Raw genomic sequence first — 18,638 nt, forward strand, 5'->3', positions numbered from 1 at the left:
TTTTCTTTTAATTTAGTTGTTTGGTTGTTTGGTTTGTTTTTTTTTTTTTTTTTTTTTTTTTGTGAGTGAATACTTCCTGTCTCACTTGAAGGACTGCCTTAGTTTTAGCAATCTTTTTTGAGATCATGGATTTTTACTCTTGTACTGCTGTACAACATTAAGTGATTGATTTGTTAGAGATTGTTTGACTTGAACTAGAAAAAAAAAAAGTGAGATTGCATTCTTCCAGATACATGATTATTAGGAATTTTAAAATCATGGATAGTGATATTATTCAGCTGTTTTTATGTTATCCTGCTTGTAAAATGAAAGAGCTGTTTGTAGTACAAGTGTGCAGTGTGAAAGTTTTTGTCTAGCAAAAATTGTGAGAATTCAGAATCACTAAAATACAGTATGTTTCTGAGGTTACAAGAGTTAGTACATGGCTGATAAAATCAAATACTGAAAGATAATTCAGTAAGTGCCTTAATCACAAACACCTCCTTCACAGTTTGAAGCACTGTTGTATATAAGTGGGCTTTGAAGCCAAGTACAATCAATAAAATACTTGGATTTAAATATATAAATATATATATAGTATTTCCAATTTCCCTATTTCTATTAAAGGAGATATAAAATAATAGTTGAAATATTGAGAATCATTATTTAATCTTATTTTCAAATTATATTCTCCTTACTTGCAATATCTCAAGGGAATAAAAATCTGATTTTCTAGAAGATTACTCAATTGTACATTATTTATGATCAGTTGGAGTCTCTTCAAGCTATAACTCGTGAATGGTGCATCCCTCTAGTGTTATGGAGATATTAACAAATGTTAGAATTGAATCTTTACAATGAAGTGAGGTTTGTGTTGTACAAAGATTTGAGTAGTTGTGGAGTACTAATTTCTGTGGGCTGTATTTTTTTGTTTTTTCTTTTAAATATATATATTCATATATCAATAAAGAATCTTCAGGAAAATAAACTACTTTTCTCTATTTTTCCTCCCTAAATAGAGAAGACTTTTTTTTTATTATTATTACTTCTTCATTTCATAGTATATCAGAAAGGTGTTCATATGGGGAAGCTGACTGATAGTAAATGAACAGCACAAAGAGACTTGGGATATTAAAGGCAGACTACTTGTCACAAGAAGGTAAATCCATGAGGGATACTGTGCTTGCTGACATCCTGCAAAAGTTCCAGTAACAGTGAATTCGCTTTTAACTAAGCAGCCTCTCATTTCAGACTCTCATTTTTGAAAGACAGAGAGACGATGGATCTGCATGTTTTGTGACTGGTAGTAGTCTTTAGTTTTCATCCAATTTACTTCAAAAATGCTGAGAAAATGTTATCTTTTGATTTGCAATATAATTTCCAAGCTGTGTGCATTGTTAAAAGATGGATTCTGCTTGCCTTTAACACAGCAGCCACTCCAGTGTTACACAAAACAGAAGCTTTCTGGTATCACCAATTTTACCACTGGTAGGTTTTATTCCACACTATGTACTATATGTAATTACTCTCCAGGGCATTATTGTTCCCACATCTGCAGCTGATAGAGCTCTGTATTTTCACTGAATTTTAGGATGTAATTCATACTGAGCTGATTTTTGGTCACCTGCTAAGTGTCCTTGCAGATTATTTGGCAGCACATGAAGATATTCTACATGTAATAGTTTCAAATTTGCGGCTGCCCAGTTCATTGCTTCTCCTTCTTTCCGTGACAGGAATATATTCATAAACTGGCATAGCATGGAAGGAGATCATAATCACTCAATCATATCCCCTCAAGAAAGAATAGAGTTATATAAAATAAATTCCAGTGGATAGATGTTACAGTACCTAACAAAATGTAGTAGAAATGCATGGCTCCATAGAATGCCAGATAAATAAGAAGCATAATAAATCATAGCCACCTTAATTATCTGTTGATTAGGAAATGTGCTGGTTCATGATACTGAAATACAATTTACAGCTGGAACCTTCAGTGGAACAAAAAACAAAAATGTGCCATTCTGGTCAGGAGTAGTGTTAAAGGATATCTTGTGAAAGTGACAAGCGGATTTGGAGTCTGTAAGCCTTGTGACAGTTGAGTAGCACTTTAAATTTTACTAGGCACCTCATATTTCTTGATGCTGTTCTTAAGTTCTGAACTGCTACTGTTAAACAGTTCCGTAAGAATCACAGTTGACCTGAATTTTTTTTTTTTTTTTTCTAGCCACTATGTTTGAAGGAAAAAGAATGAAAACATGCTACTAAGGAAAAGAGCCTTAATTTAAAAGGAGATTGTGAGATTATGAGTGGTCAACGGTAGACTCAAAATATTAGGCAAAGAGGGCAGTTTGTTATGAGTGGGCCTGTGAGAGTAGTGGTAATTCAAGTGGAGAAATTTGGGTGAGTAAAGTAAGCAAAGGGCAGTGGAGTATGACCTGGTAATTTCCAGGACAGTACCCATGTTTTAGTAATAACAGTACTCTGGCAGCTTGGAAGAGTTTGAGGCCCTTCACTGCTGGCACCATTTCTGATTTTTGATTAGGTGTGGAGATGAGCTCCTTCCACTGAAGTGGAAAGAAACCTTCCTTGGTTGGCAGGAATGAGATATGATTTGTCTGAGCAAGCCAGGTTATGAATTTCAGTTGGCAGCAGGGTGAAATGAGAGTACTTGATACTGGAAATCTTTCATGATTGCCTCCATAATGTGGTAGTTCCGACACCATGGGGTCCACATGTAGCTCAAAGGTGGACTATGGTCAGCTGGGTAAGTTATTCTAGGCCTGTGAGTAATTTGAGATGATGCTGGCATTTTCACTACATTCTGGCTCTGGAAGAGCTGGCCAGCAGATTGTTGTCCTTTATGTAGGTGCTTCTTGTTGTTCCTTCCAAGTGGTGACACATTGTCACTGAACCTGTTATCTTCAGAAGCTCTGGTAGAAATTTAGTCTCTCTGAGTTCCTCTGAACATGTGGAGCAAGTATACCCCAGAGCCACCTCATCAGTAATGAACATTTTGGTTACAGTCTAGCAGAACTGGCCTGTTTTACAAATTCAAACCCACTTACGGCTATAAACAACATTTATTTCATTCTGCAGTTGACTTATAAAGTGCTTGCACAAAGTGGAGAGAAAAAGATGAGCAGGATTAAGACCACGCTGGAAACGTTAAAGTAAAATATGAAAGAAGGAGCTAAAGTAATGTGTAGAAGGGCACACACTGAGACAGCGTGACAGGTCCTTAGCAGTGGTGAAGCCATGATGTGTTGCGCTAGCTACAGCCTGATTGATGGTCAACCACAGTAGATACAAAGGAGTTAAACCTTAATGTGAAGAAAAACAAATGCATACAGAGGAATAAATTATTTAGCCTACTACTCACCCCTGTCAAATCCAATATTGTTGGCTTCCAGGGTGAACTCATGAATATTGCATTGTAAGTACAGGAACTACTGAAAGGTAGTTAGGTTACTTAAGGGAACTCCAATGCTCCGATGTATTGTAAAAACTTTTAAAGCCAGGCTTAGCTACTTAATATCTCCTTAGCTACTTAATATCTCCCATTTTGTAACTATCCAATATAAACACGTTGGTTGGATGTGATAGGATTTACTACTTAAACAGAGAATAACTGTGCCAGTGAGTTCTAAACACATCACAGTGTACCAAACTGCGGTACCAGGAGGAAAAACAGCAGTTTCAAACTTCACAATTTCAACATTTTTATTTTCAGATATGTATTTATAAAATGTGAAGCTGCTCTGGAGTTAGAATGTGGGATGCAAGAGTTCTATACTTTAAGGACCTTCAGATACCGTGTGGAAAACCTTTCAGTGGAAAACCGAGTAATTAAATGACAAGAAAAGTTTTAGCCTGCATGAGTTCATGCACGTTCCCTCAAATGTCAACATCAGTGAACAATTTACATCATTGATCTCCTTTATCTTGTTATGAGATGGGCACATGCCAGCAAGATGACTTCCAGAACACGATGAACTTGGTAACTAAGAGATGAAAATATACTGGATTTCAGAAGAGAACTAATGATAGTGTTTCCATTCTCTCTTTTCTGTTACAATCTGCATACACTCATGTAGGGTAAAGAGAGGTTAAACTACCGAAAAAGAGAAATAACTTTCTGTTCTGCATCCTTCTGTCTGCCACAAACAGTGTCTGATTCTTTTAAGTGCCATCCTCTGGTCTATTTGAAGGAATGTGTATAAAATATGAAGGGTGGTTGTTCAGTTCTCTTCAGTGTTAGGGTGAAAAGATACAGTCCTGTTTCTAATTTTGGCCACAGAGGAGGTGAAGAAGTTGCAAACTGAAGAGGAAAGCGAAAATAATGAAGAGGAAACTGAAAAGCATGCTGTATTAAGAATGGGTGAGAGGAAAAGATGTGATTAATGCTGCAGGTGTTCAGCTGTAGCCATCAGCCATTCCCTGCTTGGTAACGTGATTCCCCTTCACCTGCTTCATCTCTGAGAGAAGTTAGAGCTGCCACCACTTTTAAACAGAGCTGAGGGATTACAGCCAGGAATCTGCTCACGCATCAAGATAATGTCTGACATCATTGACCACCTGAAAGTGTTAAGTGAACAGAACAGCTGCTCTTCACCAACTTGTTTCCCTCTTTGTGTGCAAGTGCTGAATTTTAAAACTGTGGTTGTTTCACATACCTGAAATAAACTTGGTTCTCTGTTCTCTTTTGTAAGAAATCTTGTGCAGCAGATTGCAGAAGTAGAGCTTATGCTCACCTGCATCTGCTGCTGTAGGGAAGTAAATCAAATGTGGAGGATAAAAGGAGCAAAAATAAATGCATTGACAGGGTGCACCCATACATTTTAAACTGTACTGATTCATTTTATTTTCTCGTGTTGCTGTGTGTATAGATGTGGTACCTTGTAAAAGGTCTTGTTCTGAGGCTTAACATACAGACCTCATTCTGCTTTGGACTGAGCTCTTGTTAGAATTGTAAGGATGCAGTATTTTCCAGGTAAAAATTATTTTTGATATTGACTATACATATCTGTGGTGTGGGACAAATAATTAACTTTGGAGAATGCTGTATAGTAATGCCTTTCTTTTGTCTTAGCAAGTCAGAGTGTGGATGTGTCTACATCCAGTCTCCTTTTGTTGTTTGTGCTCCATGCTTATGTTTTCAATTTATTTTGGTACTTAGGAATGCTGAATCATTAGAGAACACATTTTAACTCATTCTTCCAAATATGTTAGCTGCCAAAAAGATGAAATGCTTTGTTTTTAAGTCATCCTTTTTCAATTGGATTAGTTTCTTAATGACGATGTAAGATGTAACAGAAGGCTCTTCTGTTTATTCTTCTGCCTTTTTTCAGTGCTCCACTGCAGCTGTATGGATTTCAGACTTTGCAAACAAATCTCACTCCTGTCTTTCTTGTGATTTCCGGTTCTCATAAAGAAGATCGTGCAGTCTAGTCTGCTTTAGAGTTGGGTACTTCAAAAAAAACTTATCTTTTTCTAGTTGCTACACTCTGCAGGTAGATAGGCAGGTACCTGCGGGTATCTGGATGTGTTCAAAGCAGCTGACACTGTCTCCATGTCTTCAGACTGAACAGACATGGATTTGATGAATGGACCATTCAGTGGATAAGAAATTGGCTGGGTAATTGCACTAAGGAAGTTGGAAGCCTCCAAGGAGATCTTATAGCGGCCTTCCAATTTTTAAAAGGGGCCTTCAGAAAAGATGGGGAGAGTCTCTTTCTTAAGGAGTGTAGTAGCAGAACAAGGAGTAATGGTTTTAAACTAAAAATGGGTATGTTTAGATGAGATAGGAAGAAATTCTTTACTCAGAGGACAGTGATGCACTGGCACAGACTGCCCAGAGAAGTTCTGTACCCCCCCATCGCTGGAGATGTTCAGAGCCAGGTTGGGTGAGGCCCTGGGCAGCCTGGTCTTGTGCAGGGTGTTCCTGACCGTGGCAGAAGGTTGGAACTTGATTATTTTTAAGGACCTTCCCAACCCAAACCATTCTATGATTCTATGATTATGTGATCTTTAAGCTCTGAAATGAAGTATGGTAGTACTTCATTTAATTATATCTATCTGGTTCAGCTGGAGGAGAGGAGTCTAACTCTCACATTTCAACCATGCTTTCTACTAAAATATAAGTAAAATGTAAAATCTGTTAGTAATTCTTTGTTGCAGTTGCTTTAAATGTGAGTGACAACAAAGTGATTTCTGTTAGAATGGGATTTCTTCTTTTTTAAAGTCTTCTTTGGAGTGTGCTATCTCTTATTGGCCTCAGTGTTTGTCTTCCTTGAAGTAGTCTTTGTCAAGCTTGTTAAAAATCTAACTGAAAAAAAGAGGCATGCAAGGAATCTAAGATCTCAAAGCATATAATTAAATTATACAGTCTGCCTTCTTGAAACCCACAATATGAGAACAGGTGTTCATTGGGATCAGTGGAAGGTAGTGTAAAAATTAAATGTCTGGTAGTTAATATATTCTAGGGGTGCTGGAACAGGAGGAGGAGAAATATCAGAGAAAAATGGGCTGCGGACATTGTTGGGGTTGTATGCTCTCCCTAGTGAGCATCATCTACCTCTTACGAGTCAAGTGAACCATTACTTTGACCCAGTAAACCATTTTTTTGATGTCTTTTAAATTAGAAGAACGATATAAGAATTGTAGGAATGGTATTTCTTCCTGCCTGTCTGGGCATGAAGAAAGTGGAGAGGTTTCAGAGCAAAGATTGGGTATTGCATAGGGATACCTAACATCAGCAAGTGTTTAATTCTGTGATCTTGTAAGTTTTGTCTGTGTTGATTGGCCACGTTCACGTGGCAGAGGTGGAGTACTATCTGATTCCAAATTAGTATCTGCTCAAAAAGGAAAAACCTGTTCTGGTATCAGCCTCTGGCCTATCTTATATGTAAGCGTATTATTACCTGCATAATTTGTGGAACTAATGGACTCCTTTCTGGGAATGTGTGTCTCTGACATGAGTTATTTAACTGAGGAAATACTTCCTGGGCTGGAAAATGTTTGGCGAATTAGCACAAACATATTGTGTTTGGCTTAGTAAAAGTGGAATTATTAGGGCCTTTGGGTGGATCTCTAAATTGTTGGCACAGTGAAAAATTATCCGGTCTATTTTGTTAAGTGGTGCAAAGGTTCACCTGGAAACAGAGCCTCCCCTGAAAACAGGAGCATGGATTTTTGTCACGTTGGCTGAGAAATGGCTTTGCTTCTTAAAATGGCAGTTGTCATCCTTATTGCAAAATTAATTTTCATTAAACATGATTTTTCTTCCTTTGGATTTAATTTGGAATGGTTCTTGTCATCTTCTTTAACTGTGAACTAAAAGGGAAAAGAAAATGACAAGTAAATTGTTGTATAACTTTTCAAACCCTTGGAAAGAGCTGTCGTAATTATACTGTGGATTTTACTTTTTTATAGCTGTAAGTACTAATTCACATAACTCCAAAATGAATTATGTATATTTGAATTGTTTCTTTTACCTCTGGGCTTTGATGCAGAGCTCAGTAAAGTCACTCTGTAATTGTTTTGAAGTTGTGCAGTGTTACATGACTATCACGTTGCCAGAGCATCACCTCAGCAGTTAGTTAGTCCATGTGATACATACTCGCATTGTAAAATGAAATGTAATCCAATTAGGAGTTTGTAAATCTCAAATTGCTATTTTTCATTTTGTTTCTGCTAGCATAATAGGAGTCTTTTTCTCAAATGTCTCTTCTGCCGTGATTTCTTATGTTGTCTGATTCTTGCTGTTGTGTGTTTTGTGAGTGGGAAAACAAAAGTTCCTGTTTTTAAAAAGGTTTTCAGTGTCTTGCGTTTCTAGATCTGCTTTATTCAAACAGGTTTCTGGAAGAAGTATTTTTACTTCTAAGAAATAACTTAAACGCTTTCTAAAATGCTGAAAACAGATAGGCACTATCCAAAGAGAATTGATCACGTTAAACAAATACTTGCTTAAGTACCAAAAATCTCTCTGCTGCATGGCTTTGTTTATCAGGTGTACTTTCTGGTACATTAAGGTGTTGAAGTGGAGTAGTGACGTAAATAAAACCTTAGCGAAGCTCCAGCAATGAATCCTTAAAGCTAGCCGCATTCAGCAGCACTACAAGTGAAGATTTGATTACAGTTAATTATTGTGTTCTTCTAAAGCGGTATTAGAGCTGTAGCATTTATCTTGAATCTTGTCCGATTTTACCAAAGTGCATTCAGATGTTTTCTCAATCAGGGCATTGATATATTGGCCTCCTTTAAACTAAACAGTTGGCTGGAAATAATGGCCCCTTATTTCAGATTTCTCTATCTGTAGAGAGTATTTGTTTATGGTTTCTTTTTGGGGGGTTGTCATGGTTATTGTCTGTGTACAGAACAGAACTACCCTATCTGAGAAAATGAGTTTTGGAGGCAAAGGTGAGAACTGGCCAACTTAGAATCACTTGTTGATTTTGGCTGGCACGCTGTTTGTATGTAGAACAGAAACTTTACAAAGCCCCACTTTTATTTTAATCTTTTAAGAATTTTAATTAAGAATTATATTAGTATGATTCAGCCAAAAGATATTGGCTTGAAATGAGTGAAATATCAGGTGCAAAACTTCGCTCACTGTATTGCAAAGTGCAACTCTGCTATGAAAATCAAAGCAGTTAATAATTATGAAGCATTGTTTAACGTTTCCATAGCCTTACAGATTCTTACAAAATCAAATGTTAGTTACCTCTGTACAATGCAGATGTTAAATTCATGACGTTTAGAGTTCTGAAGTCGTTAAGGGTGGGATTTTGAATTTCATAGAAAGGAAGGCTTTTGTGAAAGATTGATAAAGATTAAGGAGGGTAGGTTTCTGACAGAAAACTTTCATACAAATGTTGCAAAAAGAGAAGGCTTTGTGTTCTGTGGGTTTTAGATGAGCCCTGGGAGGCTCACATTCACTACTGTACCAGCAGATGAGATGTCCTGGAGAAAGCTCAACCAAACCAGCAATTGCCAAATACCTATTCCTTCCCCAGCTATTTGAGGAATAATAGCTTTTATGGTTATGGTGCAGAGAAGGATATACTAAACATTGCTAACAGTAGCAATAGTAATGTTCCTTTGGTAATAAAGTATAATGTTGACAGAAAGATGCCATGGATATCTGAGTATGTTCCCGTTCATTATAAGGGTATCCCTATTTCTCCTTTTATTTTTTTCTCTAGTTTGCAATTCTCTTTGGAAGTAATCTCAGGGACCGCTTGAGGAATCATTTTGCTTCTATGATGAAGATCTGTTAGCTGTTCAAATATCATGAGGCATACCAGAAATGCAGAACCAGGGCACCGGCCATGTATATGGAAACATTTTTTTGCAGCCTTCTTAATAGAAATACAAGCTTTCCCTATGTGAGTGGCATACATGCACTGCTGTAGGTGAAACCATGAGGTCCTGACAGTGTTAGCCAATTTAAAAGGCAGATGCTTCTTCATCTATAGCATTGATGCTGTTGCTTTTTGCTGTACCAAATATTTTTCTAATGTGATAATGTGACTTCAGAATGCCTTTTGCTGAAAAAATAACCCATGGAAACTGTCCAGGAAAAAAAACAAAACTGCATCCAGCTTCCTGTAGAACAGTGAATTACTGCTTGCACTTTCTGATTTTCTGGTTTCCCATTTTTATTATATGAGCTTCTAAACTGGTCTGCAAATATTAAATGTAACATGGAATAGTTCTTTCCTTGTAGTGATCCTAAGCAATAGAATCTTTCTGTTTTTGTTTTGTGTAGGTTTTTTGTTTGTTTATTTGAGTTTATTAAGTTTATTAAGACATAGTACATGTAGAAGTGGTACTCTGACTTCTGGCACATTAGAAATGTATACTGGAGTTACAAAACATTCTGCTCTTAGAAGATAAACAACAAACAAGTTTTATTCATCTTACAAAGTGGACTGGATCATCTTTTCCATATGCTGCAGGAATGGCTATGCAAAGTAGATGCCTACAATATTTCTCATCATTTTGCTTTGATATCTAGCTTAAGTCGAGGAAATTCTGAAGTATCGAGCAGCAGTAACATTTGGGCAGTAATAAGTACAGTGAAATGCATTGTACTGTGTTTTGAGGATCAGAATTCCAAGAGATGCTGCATGGGTGATATTGAGCTAAGGGACTGGCATTCTGAAGAGGAACAGTAGACTAGAATGTGCAGGGTCAGTGCTTTACCAGTCTTGTCTTTACTACCAGTGAGGATCAGCTGAAACTTAGGTTTTTTTAATGGAATACTAAAATTACCATGCAATACATAATGGATAGTAAACAATGACCCTGTCTCAATATACTGAAGAAATCAGAACTGCTGAATGAACAGAAAACTACTTCTGCCAGATCATGTCTGCAGAGGATGCCTTTTTTCCTGTTGCAAAAACTGTGGTGTGCCTAGGTTAGTGACAGAGATCTGTAGGGTACGTGGAGAGGGCAAAGCAAGGACAGAAGAGGAGAAGCATTGGTATGCTGCTGGCTCTATACCTGGCATGACTGAATATTAACAAATTACTAAGGCTCTAGTTGCAAAAAAAAAAAATAATAATAAAAATAAAAATAAAAAAAATTCTTCATGAAACATGTCTAAATTGTGATAGGATATATAATATTTAAAAGATGAGTCCATCAATCATGACATTGGTTTTCTTGACTCAAAGGCAAGACAGACATTTTCCACATTTTCTAGAAGTGGAAAACGGCTGGTGCAACTGTATGAAAGCAGGCTTAATGATCTTCAGTTTGTAATATGGCAGTTAATAAAAGGTATTTCTAAATATTCATTCGGAGAAGTAATCGACAAGCTTTTCCCTGCTGGCTGTAATAGCTAAGAAAGGTAATAGCCAAGAAGAGACTTGAAGCAGAGACAGGTACTCACCCATCTGTGTCAGATCTCAGTTTGGAAAGCCTGCAGGTTGCTGTATTCAAAATGGTAATTCTAAATTTTAATTTAAAAATTTTCTAAGTTTTAATTCTAAATTCTAATTTAATGTACAATTTTACATTAGATGCAGACAGACATGTGGCCATAATTCATCATTGGACTTACTGTAATGAAGGACATTGTGATTGTTTTCTACGCCCACAAATCACAATAACACTTCTCAGTTATCCAATTCTTTCTTCCATGAAAGTTATGACTGTAGAGCCGCCACCTTTCCCTGGATGATTTGGGGGTCAAACCAGACTGCTTTGTGTGTTGTTGATCTTGTTATTCCCATGATTGCTCCAAACTGAACTTCAATACACCTGGTAATAAAACTCCTTGATTAAAATGCTAAACTCGGTAATGTTAATCAAACATACAAAGCACTGTCAGTGGCATGTTGCTATGTTTATTTTCAAAGAACTTCTCGTCTAGAATACTTAAGCTGCCTAAAAACATTTAGTTCACTATTATTAAAAGCTCTGATAGTTGTGCCTCACAAAAATACTAGTACAACCAGACAAGTACCCCACCTGCACCCTTGGCCTCTCTGTTCTTTGCCTCAAAGGCAGTAATAAATATCATACAATGTCTGTTGCTAAACTACGTTAGGAATTTTGGAGAAATAACTGGGAAAAGAAATGTCAAACTTTTCTACCCTCTCTTTTGTGCTTTGGAGCCTAAAAAAAAAACTTGTCTACAGCTTCAGAGATGATATTTGTAAAGAACACTGAGGCCTGCAGCACATGCGTGAGGAGTGCCAGGCCTAGGATTGCAGCTGCCTATTCTGCTAAATTATTCAGATAAATCCTAGGCATTGTTTTAGCCCAAGTCAACTAACAATGTCCAAACAGGGAGGGAGAGCATGCTGCATCAGTGGCTTGGGCTGGAGACCACTGCCAGTAGGCAGGTGAGATGTAGACAGTTTGGTTTGACATTGAGTGCACATCATCTGTGTGACCAGAGTTTGCCATTTGTCCTCTAGGCCCAGCAGTGACTAATGGTATTGTTTGTTGCACAAGTACATGCCTCTCCAGCGTCAGATTCCTTCTCTAGGTCTTCAGAAGATTCTTGTTTATATTTTAGATTGAAACGATTAATTTTAGCTCTCTCCATTTGGTTGCTACTTTTCTTTTTTTTTTTCTTTTAAACTGAAGTTTTGCAACTCAAGCATTCCTCTTTCATTAGGTCAACTTCACTTGGAGCTGCCAAACTGCAGTGCTAGTTCACTGTGGTTCGTTGTATGGAGGCAATCAGTATGCTTAAGCTCATCACCATCTTTACTGGAAGTCATCAGCAGTGGTTTAGTGTTTCTTGAGTGGCTACTAATCTGCACTGTTAATGTAAACTGTATCACAAGGGGAAATTTTGTTTGTCATCTCCTGAATGATGTGCTTTTTATACTGAAGAACTTATAGCTTGCTGCTGGAAGTGAATCCTTCTGATGTCGACAGAATCCTATAAATTCTCTTCTACATATCTGTTGGCTTACAGGCAAAATATTCTCTGACTGAGATATAAAGAAGCAAAAATACCAATATACTGACTCCATATTTTTCAATCTTTACTTAGGTACTTCCTTTCCCCAGCCAGGTGGTCTACAACAGAGTTGGAAAGTGTGGGAGTAGAACTGTGGTTTTGCTTTTGAGAATTTTATCAGAGAAACATGGATTCAACCTGGTAACATCTGACATTCATAACAAAACAAGACTGACCAAAAATGAACAGGTAAGCTACTCTGCTCAACTTAGAGCCTGTTCTCTTATTGCGTTTGTGAAGCTGAGAAACAAAGGCGTATACAAGCAGAAATCACACTGAAAAGTTGTATTACTGCTTTGACCTGAGTAACGTGCCAGAAATCATCATCCTTGAAGTGGCTTCAGTTAACAAAAGAAATGAATGGTAGAGCCAAGAGCAACACGATGTGGAAGGTTATAAGAAAAACTAGCTTCCATTTAGCCAGCTCTTGAATGTACTCAACATAGCAATTAGCCCAGCGTCAGTCCAGAGACTTAAGATTACAAGTGAAGTTAGGTGCTAACAGCTTCTGGGACCTGTATTAATGTATCTGCAGGGCACAGCCATTTGTCATATAGACATGCCAGCATATGCAGAGCTAGCTTGGGTCTCTTAAGCAGAGTACATATAAGTAAAAGCCAGCAGTTTCTAATCTACTTTTAATAACCACTTGCTTCAAAAAATTCTTACCCAGGTCCATGCTAAACTATGTTGCCTAGTCTAACACATCCTTGATCCTGTCTCAGCCTCTTACTCATCTGCCTTTTTCATGTTATTGTACAACATAAAGCAAATGCAAGTGAAATCTCTCTACCTACATACCCCTTTTTTTATGTTCCCTTAAACTCATGTTTCCTTAAAACTATGAAGGACATCCTTTTTGCAACTTTGAGACCAAAAGATTTTATTATTTATATTCATTTGTATCTTGGAAACCATGTGCTCACAAGTGTCAGTGCTATCAATAGGTATTGATGCAAGTAACTCAAAAAAACTCGGTCTCCAAAGTGTACTGATTAATTCATATGCATTACACATGGCTGTTTCATGTTACCCATAGCTGTTCTTTTGATCTGCTGATTCAGGTAAATGCTGCAGCAGATGTCTGCATCACCCCTGAGATTAGCAAACCACAAGAGGATGTATGCAGTGATCAAAATACAGACTTAGGCCTACCAGTGACAACGTCCTGTGGTTAGGGGTTATTTATCTGTAGCCTTTTTATGAGCATAAGTTTCAGTGTTTGTTATTTTGGATATAACAGTTTGTTCCAATTTAAAATTTGAGAGCAGATGTTGCTACTGCAGTTCCCAAGTTCCCTCCTTCCAGTATTGCCATCAAGATCCCACAAGCAGTGAGCGGATCAGCTACCCTTTTAGGGCCCTTGAGACTGGGGGACTGGCAATCCAGGGCTGCCACACCAGCCAAAAGGCTGTGGAGGAGTCCAGTGTCACCCCTGCTACCCTGCTTAGCCCCACTCAGTGACTAATGGCAGAGATAGAGCCTGAGGCTGCAGCTGTCACTGCATCTTTGTGTGTGTATGGGCTGCTGCTAGCACCACGCTGTCAGCAATGTGCAGCCTGGGGAGTTTGCAGAATGGTCCCATTGGATCAGAGGGCAAACTGTCATGTGTTATTCTTTCTTCTTTTAACTATTTCTGCTTAATTGTTGGATACAGGGTAGGCGATTTTTATTGGCATGATTGTTTTTGTGTTTTGGGTTGTTTCGGTTTTGTTTTGATTCATTACTGATTAGGAGATGTATAAGAAAATCTAAAATCCTCTGAGGTAGCAACAGCCACAATCTTTCACCCTTATTATCTGCTACATTTCTCTGGTATGCAGAAACATGTTAAACATAGTGAAAGATCGTATGTAAACAGTCTTCCCTGCTTCAGTCTGAAATATCAGGATTCAAAGAAGCCCAGACTGAATTTTAATGCAGCAGTTGCATTGTTTTTTGCACTCCACAAGCTGTTTGATTACCATATGGGAAATATCCAGGAACACAAATAGTGAAGTACGTATTGCTATAGAGCTGAAGATTTACTTTCTGTTATGCTCTGCAGTAAGTTTAGTCTCTTTATTTTGATTTATAGCTTATTTACATAGTTACAATAGGTTCAGAATGTAATGATTACTTTTGCTGGAAAGCACAGGTTACATGCCTGGCAACGCTAACTTTTCTCTCATTTAAGGTATTTTCAGTTGTATTTTGATTTTTTCATGAGTAGAATATGAACAACAAAGTATTAAATTGAATAGAATCATAGAATCATTTGAGGTGAAAGGGTCCCTTAAAAAGCATCTAGTCCAAATGCCATGCAATGAACAGGGACATCTACAACTAGATAAGATTTCTCAGAGCCCCATCCAGCCTCTCTGTGAATGACTCTGAGAATGGAGCATCTGGGCAACCTGCTTCAATGTTTCACTACTCTCATCATAAAAAACTTCCTGCTTATAATTAATTTAGATCTCCCCTCTTTTAGTTTGAAACCATTTCCTCTTGTCCTACCACAGTGGATGCTGCCAAAGAGTCTACCCCCTTCTTTTTTGTAGCCCTCTTTTAGATATTGAAAAGATGCTATCAGGTCTTCCTGGGGCCTTCTCCAGGCTGAACAGCCCTAGCTCTCTCAGCCTGTCCTCGTAGGAGGGGTGTTGCATCCCTTGGATCATTTTTGCAGCCCTCCTCTGGATTCACTCTAGCAGGTCCATGTCTTTCCTGTACTGAGAACTGCACATCTGGATGCAGTACTCCAGGTGAGGCCTCACCAGTGCAGAGTGGAGGGGCAGGATCACTTCCCTTGACCTGTTGGCCTCATTTCTTTTGATACAGCCCAAGATACGGTTGGCTTTCTGGGCTGCAAAGACATACTGCTAGCTCATGTCCAGCTTACCATCCACCAGTACTCTCAAGTCTTTTTCAGCAGGGTTGTGCTCCATTCTTTCATCCTCCAGCTTGTACTGATAGTGGGGGTTGCCACCTGTGTACAAGACCTCACACTTGGGCTTTGTTGAAACACATGAGGTTCTTTTCAAGCCTGCCTAGGTCTCTCTGTATGGCATCCTATCCCTCGGGTATGTCAGCCACACTACACAGCTTAGTGTCATCTACAAAGTTGCTGAGGGTGCACTCAGTCCCACTGTTGAGGTCGTTGATGAAGATGTTGAAAAGCATTAGTACCAGAACTGACCCATGAGCCATTTGTCTCTGATTTCCATCTGGATCCACTACTCTCTGGGTACAATCTAGCAACAAGTTTTTTGTCCATTGAAGAATGCATTCATCAAGTCCATATCTTTCCAGTTTGGAGAGAAGGATGTTATGGGACCTGTATGAGAGGCATTACTGAAGTCCAGATAGATGACGTCGGTGGCTCTTTCCTTGTCCATTGATGCAGTTACACCATCATAAAAGGCCACTAGGTTGGTCAAGCAGGATTTGCTCTCGGTAAAGCCATGCTGGTTGTTCTGTATCACCTCCTCCTCTTTTATGTGCCTTATCATAGCTTCCAGGAAGATCTGTTCCATGACCTTCCCTAGCACAGAGGTGAGGCTGACAGGTCAATAGTTGCCTATGTTGTCCTTTCTACCCTTCTTAAAAATCAGCGTGACACTGCCATTTTTCCCAGGGACTTCACCTGACTGCCATGACTTTACGAATAGTATTGAGAGTGGCTTGTTGACATCAGCCAGTCCTATCATGAATCTGGGATGCATCTCATCAGGCCCCATAGACTCATGGCTATTAAGGTTCCTCAGGTGGTTTCAAACCTGATTGTCACTTACGGTGGGGCGAACATCGCTTCCCCAGCTTCTGACCCATTCACTCAAGGAGGGTGTGAAGAGCAATTGCTAGTGAAGACTGAGGAAAAAGAAGAAAGAAGTTGTTGAGTACCTCAGCCTTCTCCTTGTTCATTGTTGCTGGCCTGCCTATATTGCTCACTGGAGTGGAGGAAAGGGGCATATGCGTTGTTGTTCTTTCTCCCGTCTTTAATGTAGTATAAGAAGCAATCAAGGTTCCAGGTTCCAGGCATTGGAATGAGAGAAAAGAGGAAAGGGCTGGGCTGTAGGCTCCCAGCACGAGCATGGGCTACTTGCTTGAGATGTTATTACTTTCTTCCTCCTGTCATTTGTCTGTCCTGTGTTTGGTTAGAGCTTTGGTCCAGCCAAGATTTTTCTGTAAATATTTAGCTTGTGCAGTCTGCTAGTGTTAAATAAAGTTAAGTACGTAGGTATTCTTAATGACTACGGAGATTACATGTAACTGAAATCCGTATGCTGGGTGCCTTTTACAGTCTTCTTAGTAAGAAATCTTCCCAAATTACGTCTGCCTGCCAGCAATTAGGAGTGCAGCCATTGAACATCCATGGGCATAAGGGAGAGGCTTCTGGGGAAAGATGAGTTAATTTTTGCCTTACCATTTACCATAATGTTTTCAATTAACAATTGGAAACTTCTAATTACAGAACTTATGTGTAGTATTTATGTATACAAAGACAACCTAATTGATGTGGTTTAAAATGACAGATGTACCAATGCAAAATGAATTCTTCCCCTTCTCTAATTACCTCTGTCTCCAGTTCTTGGATTCAGAGAAGGAAAAATTATTATGTTTACAGATATGCAAATGCTGATACATATGGGAGTAACTGATTGTCCTCACATCATTTCTCTCTACTACACGTCCTTTGGACAGACATCAGCTTTATTCATAATTCAGGTTTAACACACTAAAAGTCCATTGCTGTTTTTTCTTGAGTGCTTTTAAAGATAGAAAATTGGTCCTAAACAGCTTGGGGAGTTTAAGAAAATTTTGAAACAATTCCAAATCTCAGAGAGTTAAAATAAAGATTGGGTCTCATTCCTGTGAGCTCTGAATTGTTTATGGAAATGAAGTAATACCAAGATGAAAGTGATATACCAAGTACCTGTAGATACTTGTGCATCCTGGATCCTACATGCCTTCAGGAGAGATGGTAGCCTGTATAGAAGAAGGTAAATAACTCAAAAGAGAGTCAGATTCAGATAGTCTTTCATCCTATTTATATTAGTTAGAGGAAACCATAGTGTCATCCATCTGATCTGACTTGGAAAATCACGTATCCTATCATCTTTGTACATTTTGACCACGGATTCTCTCCCAATGAAACACAGCAGCTTGAGAGAGTAGGAATGTTTTTTATGTTCTCTAGGCAAGATAATCATATGATTATTTCTTTTTGTTCCCAGTCGAATTTAGCTATTACAAGTCTTGAACTAAATAGGACTACTCTGAACAGGCCTATGGTGGAGGATAGGTGTTTATGGAAGAGGGAGAGCTGTCCTGTCTTGCAAGGCTGGGTTGAGTTTGGTGTAGGAGCGATGTGGCTGGAACAAAGCCATCCTCCATGTTTCTTTCCTTATGGGCAGGGCTCCTTGCAGTCTCTCTCCAAGTCATTTTATTGTGCCATCTGCTGGATTGTTATTTGCAACGCAGCAATGACCAAATATAAATAATACTGCTGATGCTAAGCATGATGACTTGATTAAGTTGGCCAGCTGAAATCCTAGAATTATAGTGTGGAACAGTAGTCTAAGGAAAAACTTTTTGTTCTATGAGTGTGGCCTCTTGGTTTTCTTGCTCAGGTGGACGTTAGGAGATTCAAAAATGGTTTGCCGTTTATAGAGTTGCCTCTGCAGATCTGGTCTTTTTTAAAGGTCCTGTTTAAGGGTGAATGCAGAAATTGAATTTTGGAGAAAAAAAGTAGAATGAAAGCTTAAAGAAGATGTCACAGCGGTAGAAAGATGTTATGCTAGGGAGCAAAGCAGCATTTAGGGTGGTTTAAGACCATTTGCCAGACGGTACTTCTATCTCTTCCCTTCCATCATTGCCATTCCATTCAAAGGTACTCGCTTTCTAGGGGTCTCGACCATTACTCATTCTCTCCATGTGTCATCCATGGGTTTATCAGTCTTCTTGTAGAAGAGATCTACCAGAGGCCCTACACCACTGGGAGACACTGGAAGATTTTTTTAATTTCTTTTTGCATCACTTTAAAAAGAGGGCTGATTCCTTTGTATTCCTGAGCAGTACATTTGGCTCATTAAGCTGAAATCAGTTCAGCACAAGTGGGATCAGAGAGAGAGGAGCCCTTGGGAAATATGGCCACAATTTGCATGTGGCCGTGAGCCATTACGGTTATTTATTT

The 18,638-nt window shown here is 38.6% G+C and overlaps 1 protein-coding gene across 2 annotated transcripts in view; it reads left to right on the forward strand.

The window, feature by feature from the left end:
- Positions 1 to 18,638, forward strand: part of UST (uronyl 2-sulfotransferase) — a 158,511-nt gene that overhangs the window by 63,386 nt on the left and 76,487 nt on the right. For both annotated transcript variants that reach the window (XM_010707216.4, XM_085217005.1), the window contains exon 3: positions 12,500 to 12,655. In XM_010707216.4, the coding sequence (XP_010705518.4) occupies positions 12,500 to 12,655 (156 nt within the window). The remainder of the gene's footprint in view (positions 1 to 12,499; positions 12,656 to 18,638) is intronic.

This window comes from Meleagris gallopavo, chromosome 2 (assembly GCF_905368555.1).
Source record: "Meleagris gallopavo chromosome 2, MGAL_WU_HG_1.1, whole genome shotgun sequence".
In the NCBI taxonomy this organism is placed as follows: Eukaryota; Metazoa; Chordata; class Aves; order Galliformes; family Phasianidae; genus Meleagris; species Meleagris gallopavo.